The sequence below is a fragment of the Amphimedon queenslandica genome, unplaced genomic scaffold, assembly GCF_000090795.2.
Source record: "Amphimedon queenslandica unplaced genomic scaffold, v1.1 AMPQUscaffold_12429, whole genome shotgun sequence".
Classification (NCBI taxonomy): Eukaryota; Metazoa; Porifera; class Demospongiae; order Haplosclerida; family Niphatidae; genus Amphimedon; species Amphimedon queenslandica.
The window spans coordinates 11,755-20,881 of NW_003547334.1; the positions used below are offsets into that span (position 1 = coordinate 11,755).

Sequence of the window (9,127 nt, forward strand, 5' to 3'; positions counted from 1 at the left end):
AGAAACAAATAAAAACATAATAAAACTATATAGAAACAAAAATAACAAAGTTCAGTCAAAGTAGTCTTGCAGGGCCAGACTAAATTTTTAAAATAGAGTCTGGTTTCATGCCTAATCTCAACTCGTGTTTGTCTCAGTGTCTGACAGAATTTGGTCAACCCAATTAAATCACTGTTACCATGGTTACATTAGTAACTGCCCACACAATGGTAAGTCTATAATTATCAAGAGTGGAACTAACTGAGCTATTACACTTTTTAAAGTTTCTTTCTATGACTACAACTGCCGACTGAACTGCCTTTATTTGCTCTGATGGTGAGACAATTAGGCAAGTAAAGAAATGCTTCTAGCTCCCTCTCTCTTAAAATAATGTGCATGAATTCCAAATTTCCGATCCCATATAGAAATTCCAAGGTTGTTACAACCAGGTCACATCCTTGCAAAGTTGTAGCAACCTAGTAACAACTTTGTATAAAAGTGATAAAGTTGTGAGCAACCTAGTGACAACCTTGTATAAAAGTGATAAAGTTGTGAGCAACCTAGTGACAACCTTATACAAAAGTGATAAAGTTGTGAGCAACCTAATAACAACCTTGTATAAAAGTGATAAAGCTGTGAGCAACCTCAGTAGTAACAACCTTGTATAAAAGTGATAAAGTTGTGAGCAACCTAATAACAACCTTGTATAAAAGTGATAAAGTTGTGAGCAACCTAGTGACAACCTTGTATAAAAGTGATAAAGTTGTGAGCAACCTAATAACAACCTTGTATAAAAGAGATAAAGTTGTGAGCAACCTAATAACAACCTTGTATAAAAGTGATAAAGTTGTGAGCAACCTAGTGACAACCTTGTATAAAAGTGATAAAGTTGTGAGCAACCTAGTGACAACCTTGTATAAAAGTGATAAAGTTGTGAGCAACCTAATAACAACCTTGTATAAAAGAGATAAAGTTGTGAGCAACCTAATAACAACCTTGTATAAAAGTGATAAAGTTGTGAGCAACCTAGTGACAACCTTGTATAAAAGTGCTGAAGTTGTGACTAACATGTAAGAAACATAACAACCTTGTGACAAGGTGTTCTGAAGGTTGACAGGAAACTGAGGTTTCATTAAGTGCGCCCCACGATGATATGAAGCTATTGCTACCATATATAAAGGGATCGACCATTGACCAGCACTTATACAAGTCAATAAAGATAACATTAATACACATCCACATCTTTATTTATACATTAGCTACATGTATCATAGATATACAAGTATCTAGAAATCATTTGAAACTACATGGGATTAAGAGGTTTAATAATTATTATATGCATGTTGATAGTCTTTCAGATTATATTTATTCTATTAAATTCATTGTACATTGTGAGAAGGTTGTGACAAGGTTGTCACAAGCCAAAAAACGTGCCAAATCCAAGGTTTTTACAAGGTTGTGACCAGGTAGTGACAACCTATTGACAACTAACTTGTTACAAGGTTGCCACAATCATGCTACAACCTTGATTTTTCTATATGGGATTGCTCTAACTTCAGTACTGCTGAGAATAGTCTCACCCTGCTTAAGAGCACTTTACTACTTCCCTTTTCCTTGATGTCCTCATACCTTGCCTTATTCAAGCAAGCATGTTGAGTAAGATCAATATAATAAAATTCACTATGAGTTGAATACTGTAGAGCATGGACGTGTTTACAAAGATTAACCATAGATTATGTAGTTATAAAATCTATAATATTAGGCATGGCACCAGACTCTTATTCAGTAAATTAGAGTCTGGCTAGCGAGACTATGTTCAAAGTGTACCATTTTAAAACAATACACTTTGCGTTGCCATGTAAATGTAGCCTGCATGCCTGAGATAATCAATCCAGTTTAAATATTAAAGGAGCTGTATTTTGTATGCAATGTTAAACTGATTTAACCACAGTTCATGTGGACTCAATTAAAAACTGGCTTGTTGTGTAAACAGGGCTTGCATCAACAAGTGTAAAAAGGACTTTATTCATGAGCTGTTTAATAATTTTTGTAACACAAGAGACTGATAACACAAAACCAGAGGCGTACCCAGGAATTGGAAGAGGAGGGTGATAATGGCACGCAAAGCGTGCGGTGATTCTGGCCACACCCTTTTTTACGGCGCTATAATAGTGTTTTCCTCCATTTTCGAAGATTATTCATTAATAATAGGCAGGGTCACAGTAATTTCAGGAACTCTGGCGCTTCCTATTGCCCTTTAAAGCAATGGAAAATGCTGAAATTGAGGCTGAAATGATAGTCAAGTGTCCTAAAAACTTTCTTAAGACACTTAGCAATGATATGAGACACCAGGACTTAAAGAATTCTCTGATTCCAGCCATGAGGGGAGTGCTCAAGCCCCTTTTAGCCCCCCTGGGTACGCCTCTGAACACGGTGAAACATCTAGTCTCTTGCCTATGCAAAGTGTGACTGTGTGAGTGAGGCTAAAGGACTAAAGGCGGATTTACAATATTACGCTAGTCCTGACGTTACGTTGACGCTGGAATAGAATCTGGTTCTATTCCAGCGGAAAGCATGCGTCAAAAGGTCAAATCGCCCACGTTTTTGATTAAAAATTGACGGTACGCTGGCCTAATGTCATATTGTAAATCCGCCTTAAGTGTCATATGCCAACAGTATGATAATAGTCAGAGAGTGAATTATAGTGATGGGCGATTCCGAGTCAGGAGTATTCGATCCTTCGATTCCGAATGGAATCGTACTCGTATCGAAAGAGAAGTAGGAATCGTTTGAAACAATTCCGAATTAAACCACACCCAACCACACCTTTTAATATTAATAATAGTTTTAAAACCAGTAGTTAATACCTTAATTATTACTGTAATTGATACCACGTGGCTTTGCGCATGCACAGATGTAGTCTCGGAATCGGTATTCGATTCCATTGATTCCAGTCTCAGAAGTATTTAGAATTGGAATCGAATGCAAATTCCTGGATTCGCCCATCACTAGTGAATTATGCCAGCATAATGATAATGCCAGCATATGGGATCTGAAGCTAATAATAATAATTACAATTGAATATGCAATAATAATTCAGTGGGATGAATATCATTATTATTTGAGTAGGATCATCCCACCATATCCCACAAACACAATATCAAAGCAGTCACATGTGTGTTCCACTAATGTTACATGAATTCCTTCTAACTCTCCTATACTGACCATGGCTTTATCTAAAGGACCATTGGAGCCACTATGCAGGGCTGTGAATATACCAAAAGTCACTCCAGTACTACAAGGGAGCAGTTGTATAGCAGCTATTGACTTTGGTACCTCATCACTATCAGTAGCATACACCACTCCAACTGATGGACAGGTCAAACTAGTACCACTACACAGTACTTATGAGAGGGTACCTAATGCTATACTGATATTCAAGGACAAGGAGAACCAGCAATGTGGTGAAGTCACTGGGATTGGATACAAAGCACAGAGCATTTACAGCACAAAGAAAGAAACTCAAAATTACATTTATTTTGAGCGAATAAAGACCTTACTGGAGAGAGATACAGTGAGTTAGAAAAGATTGAACAGTCAAATACACTTATATTATTGTAGGAAATAGATCGTACTACTCAAGTCTCTTCATTCACTGGTGGTTCTTATTATCTCATTGAAGTTATAGCTTTTATACTAACACACCTCAAGGAGAAGCTACTCACTGATCATCTGAAGAGAAACTACAAGTCAAGTGATTTTGATTGGGTCATTACTGTTCCTGCTATATGGAAAGCAAGAGCAAGAAGAATGATGAGAGAAGCTGCTTATATGGTAACCTAATACATGCTTTGTATTTCATTATGTTAATATGATAGGCTGGTCTCACTTCTGATGCTCCTGGTATAACAAGGTTCACTCCAGTTGGTTCCCCTTTACCACGTCCAGAGGAGGTTAATCCTGAGAAGCTATCATTAGCTCTAGAACCAGAAGTAGCTGCTATAGCTGCACAGCATCAGTCAGAAGTATCAGGAACACCTCCAGAGAGATATATGGTAGTTGATATAGGAGGAGGTACAGTTGATATTACTGTACATGATAAGAGTAATGGGAGAATTAGTGTAGTACTACTACCAATGGGTAACACCTGGGGAGGTACTACTGTCAATGAAGCACTGTCAATGATACTGGAAGAGGTAGTGAAGGATAAAGGTTTCCAGTCTTTCTTAGCTTCAGATCCAACTCGTGCTAAAGCAACTCTGAATAAATTTTTCTATGGAGAATTTGAAGAACAGAAGAAAACATTCGGTGACAAACCAAAAGGCACTAACGAAATGGTGCTGACCTTACCTCTGGCCTTTGAATCATTCTATGGTACTAAACTTCGTGAATTAAAGAAGATGGACATGCATTATGATCCTGGAGATGGTTCATTAGAAATAAACTATTGTCAGTTAGAAGAGAAGGTATTCAAGTCAACAGTTGATAAGATCATTGAGTGTGTTAGAAAAGCATTTCATGATCTGAAGTCTGATGGAATCGATACAGTTTATCTGGTAGGAGGGTTTGGAGGGTGTAGGTTTATTAGTCAAAGGATAAAAGAAGCTATCGCTGAGCATCATGGCATGCTTTATGATAATATAGTGTGTCCTGTACAACCAGGTCTTGCTGTAGTAACAGGAGCAGTAATGTGGAGGAAAGACCCTAATATAATCCAATCACGTGTTGCTGATGCTACCTATGGGACAAGTGCTTCAATAGCATTCAACCCATCAATACATGATGAACACTACAAACGTGTAAATGAAGAAGGTGTACAACGCTGTGGCAATGTATTCGAGGTATTTGTACTCAAAGGAGAAGAGATAAAGAATGAAATATATAAGGCATCATTTATACCTTCTTATCAAAGGTGGACACAACAACATATTCCTATATACTGTACAACAGATGATGGAGTTCAGTATATAGTAGATAAAGAAGGTAAACTAACAGTACATAAGATTGGTGAGCTAATACTTGATCTTCCTAATCCTGATAATATACCAAGGAAAGAGAGAAAATACGAGATATTCATGGATTTCAGTGGTACGGAGATACAAGCAAGAGCTCAGTATAGTATCACTGGAGAAGAAGTGAAAACAGTTTGTGACTTTCTATCAAAACAAGACTAACAACAATAAAGAAAAGCAATAGTAGTTAAAAAGTATTTTTAAAAGTATTTACTTACTAATACATGTAGTAGTTATAGCAATTTATTATTTTGTCTTACAACATTCTTAGATCTTAATGAAAAACTGATTCTTGAGCTACAATGAATATACTGTACTGTATTTTTCATGCATGCATTATTTCTACTCTCTTTATTTTATTAAAAAAAAATAATCTCCTGACATCCATATACAATAAATATCCTATAAGCCCCGCCCACTGCCCCGCCCCTACCTGTGAGGGCATCCTTTACATATCTTCTGATCAGCGAAGGATCCTCCCAGTACTTGACTGATGATTGGTGTGGCATTATAAGCCTTGAGTCCCTCGTCTACACTGTCCACTAGTGTATTGAAGAACTCAAAGGCATCATGCTGCTCTCTGAGGTTGACCTGCTGACCCTCCAACCTGTAGAGGAGGGGAAATATTAAATAATGTCTTGTGTAGAGCAAAATTTTTCAAGGGCTGTAAATTTTGCAAATTTACATAAAAAATCTATTTTGTGGATTAATTTTCATAAATTTATGCTGTCTGCCATCTTGTACTCTAATAATTTGATTTTCATGGAAGTGCATGTAATTTTCGCAAATCTTCAAAAAATCACAAAATCCACAAAATTTAGAGCCCTCATAAATTTTTCGCTATACAGTACATGTACATGTATAATCACTGTTAGATCTGGAGGGAGTTTAGGAGACTTTTGGTCTCCCATATTTAGTCTAGGTCTCCTGAAATCTGTCCCATTTTTCAGCTTTTGGTCTCTCATATTTAGCCCTAGGGGTCCTTAAGTCTACCAGTTTTAGTTAGATTGATTGGCCTCACAAAATTTAATTTATTTCTATATCTAACACCATACATCCCCATATAAACTAATAAAGGATACTAATACCACATACATGTACATGTACATAATAAATAATAAAGCACACATCAGTATGATACAGTATATTCATTACCTGAAGTCCTTCCAGAATCCTTTGGGTACATAGAATTGAACCTTCCCTTCCAGTAGATGTCCAAATATGGTCTGTAGTTGCATCAGTACCTTAATGTGTGTCTCTTTTCTATCAGTGCTAGCAGGGACCAATGGACCATCTACTGACTGCATAGAGGAGAGATACATGTATTAATAATAATAATAATAATAATAATAATAATAATAATAATAATACAATACATTTAATGGGTGAGCCTAAGCAAGCAAGGTATTCATAAAGTCCTGGTTCTATTAATAGCATCTGTTGTTCTATAAATAGTAATGTTGTCTCCTTACTTTTCCTTTATTGTCTTGTTCTGTTTTGTCAGTTTCATTAATCAACTGCACTGCTGGCTCTGATAGTGAGAGGACACCATTTCTGACTGGAGAGATCATGTACAACTACACAAAAACAAATTAATAAATAATCAACTATAATTATAATACTAGTGTACTAAAGTCTATTCAGTTTCACCTGACCTATTGATTTTTTGTTATAACTTTTGATCAACATGGAATTTAGAAATTTTGTTTGCACCATTAGAATCGCTAGGTCCTTCCCGTCCTTTAGATAAAAAGATCGGGTCAAAGTGATAAGGCCTTAGCCTTTTTTGGATGTCCCTGTATAAACTCAATGACATACCTTTGACCGCAATTATGCAGCTAGAACAGCCAGATTAAATTCAGCTGCTACTTATCTGCATCCCTTCCACGCAACAAAAACAATTCCAAAACCACAAATACGTAAAGAATGCGGATGTGACGTAGTTATTTATTAATTGAAAAAAGCCAGGGGTCAGGTGAAAGTGAATAGACTTTAATAAATAAATATTAAATAAAATTAAATAAATGTATATACGTGTATTAGGTATTACTTGTTGTAGTACAGCGTTCATATAGCAGGTTGCTCCAGCATTCTTCAGTCCCACATACCCTCTAGTGGGCCGAGGACCAACGTGAGGATAATACTCCCACTCCACCAACGGAGGCTCATCTGAAGGATTAATAAAAAATAAAAGTATTGCAAATTCTTTAAAGTTTGGGCTTTTAATGCATTCACAAATAAAGTACAGTATAAGTGGTTTTTTCAAGGGTTGCAAATTTTGTAGATTTCACTAATTTCTTCCTGATTTGCGAAAATTAAATCCGCAAAAAAAAATATAATACGCTACCCACATGGCACATGGTACATGTATAACTTGCAAAATTGAAAATCCACAAATTAGAAATTTAGCCAAATTTAGCAGATTTCGCGAAATAATGATTCCCTTAAAAACCACTTATACAGTAATTTAATTGTTCATGCTAATACTAGCAGTAATAGCCTCACCATTGTAGAATATATCAGAGATTAGTTCACTGAGTATTTCAATGTTCTCCTTCACTCCAACACACAGTGCATTCAATAGTTTATAACAAGCTTGAATACTGTCAGGACTGGAGCATATACCACTGGCTAACTCATCATTGTACTGTAGATCTATTAATAATAATAATAATAATAATAATAATAATAATAATAATAATAATAATAATAATAATAATAATAATAATAATAATAATAATAATAATAATAAGTATAATGTATCAGTCATTACCAGGTGTAGTCTTTAGTTTCTTCACTAATCTTGATGCAGGGAACAAGAAATGATTGATGAGGTTCTGAGAAAAAAAAAGAATTTACATAAAAAGTGGAATTGCTGAAAAAAAGCAATATTATGCCAAGCTATCATTCCAAAAGCTATTCCTAATGAACATGTACCACAGTTTAAATCTTATAAAAGTACATGTACATGTATAAGTACTGTATTTACATGTATACATGTACATGTAGAAGTACCATATAGTGCTTTATTTTCGAGGAGCTAAACTTTCGCTATTTTCGCGGTTTGCATGAAACTGCGAAATTAAAGATCCGCTAAAATTTCAATTGCCATTAAAGGTGTGGCACTAACATTGCAAATCCACAAAAATTATTTCTGCGAAAAATTGATTTTTATCAATCCGCGAAATTTTAGCTCTGCAAAATTAAAGCACTATACGGTACAACAGTATTAACTAATAAATCACATGTACAACAGTATTAAATACACATGTAATAATTCACATGTACAGTGTCCTTACAGGTATGAGGTTCATTCCTCCTGGTTTACTCCCTAAACTGTGTCTCTCTTCAATTGAGGAAAACGTCAGCAGCTCAACAATAAGATTCAAATGACCTTCCAATAATGGACCCTCCACCACCACAGACTGACTGGACAAGGAATTAACCTATTGATAATAATAATAAATAATAACATCAATATGTAAAAATTTGGGGTGATTTCGGAGCCATTAAAAAAAACCATGGGCTATAGCCTTGGGTATTTTTCAGGATTTTAGAATTTTTTAAAATGGCAGTAACTTGAAAAATTAAAGTCGGAATCAGCTCAAACTTGCTACACAGCATAAGGACATCAATATGCATCAAAAAATGTAATAAAAATTTGGGGTAATTTCGGAGTCATTTTTTGGAAAAACCATGGGCTATATAGCCTTGGGTATTTTTGTGAATTTTGGTGTTTTTTAAAAATGGCCGTAACTTGAAAAATTGAGGTCGAAATCACCTAAAACTTGCTACACAGCAGAAGGACATCAATATGTATCAAAAAATGTAATATAAATTTGGGATAATTTCGGAGTCATTTTTTGGAAAAAACCATGGGCTATAGCCTTGGGTATTTCGTGAATTTTAGCGCTTTTTTAAAATGGCTGTAACTTGAAAAATTAAAGTCGGAATCACCTCAAACTTGCTACACAGCAGAAGGACATCAATATGTATCAAAAAATGTAATAAAAATTTGGGGTGATTTCGAAATCATTTTTTGGAAAAAACCATGGGCTATAGCCTTGGGTATTTTTGTGAATTTTGGCGTTTTTCAAAATGGCCGTAACTTGAAAAATTAAAGTCGGAATCACCTC

The 9,127-nt window shown here is 35.4% G+C and overlaps 2 protein-coding genes across 2 annotated transcripts in view; one reads left to right on the forward strand and one right to left on the reverse strand.

Annotated features, from left to right (window-relative positions):
* The window catches only part of LOC100635839 (probable ubiquitin carboxyl-terminal hydrolase FAF-X), a 19,473-nt gene extending 11,023 nt beyond the window's left edge, over positions 1-8,450 (reverse strand). Inside the window, exons 1-7 of the mRNA XM_020004060.1 lie at positions 8,291-8,450; positions 7,765-7,828; positions 7,497-7,646; positions 7,042-7,160; positions 6,464-6,568; positions 6,147-6,292; positions 5,425-5,598 (exon numbers count right to left, since the gene is read on the reverse strand). Coding sequence (XP_019859619.1) covers positions 5,425-5,598; positions 6,147-6,292; positions 6,464-6,568; positions 7,042-7,160; positions 7,497-7,646; positions 7,765-7,828; positions 8,291-8,305 — 773 coding nt within the window. The 5' untranslated portion in view covers positions 8,306-8,450. The remainder of the gene's footprint in view (positions 1-5,424; positions 5,599-6,146; positions 6,293-6,463; positions 6,569-7,041; positions 7,161-7,496; positions 7,647-7,764; positions 7,829-8,290) is intronic.
* LOC109587841 (heat shock 70 kDa protein 12A-like) lies at positions 2,642-5,276 on the forward strand. Its single transcript, XM_020004061.1, has 3 exons — positions 2,642-3,553; positions 3,601-3,813; positions 3,858-5,276. Exons 1-3 carry the CDS (start codon positions 3,206-3,208, stop codon positions 5,151-5,153), a joined length of 1,857 nt encoding a protein of 618 aa, XP_019859620.1. The 5' UTR covers positions 2,642-3,205; the 3' UTR covers positions 5,154-5,276.
* Positions 8,451-9,127: the final 677 nt, after the last annotated feature.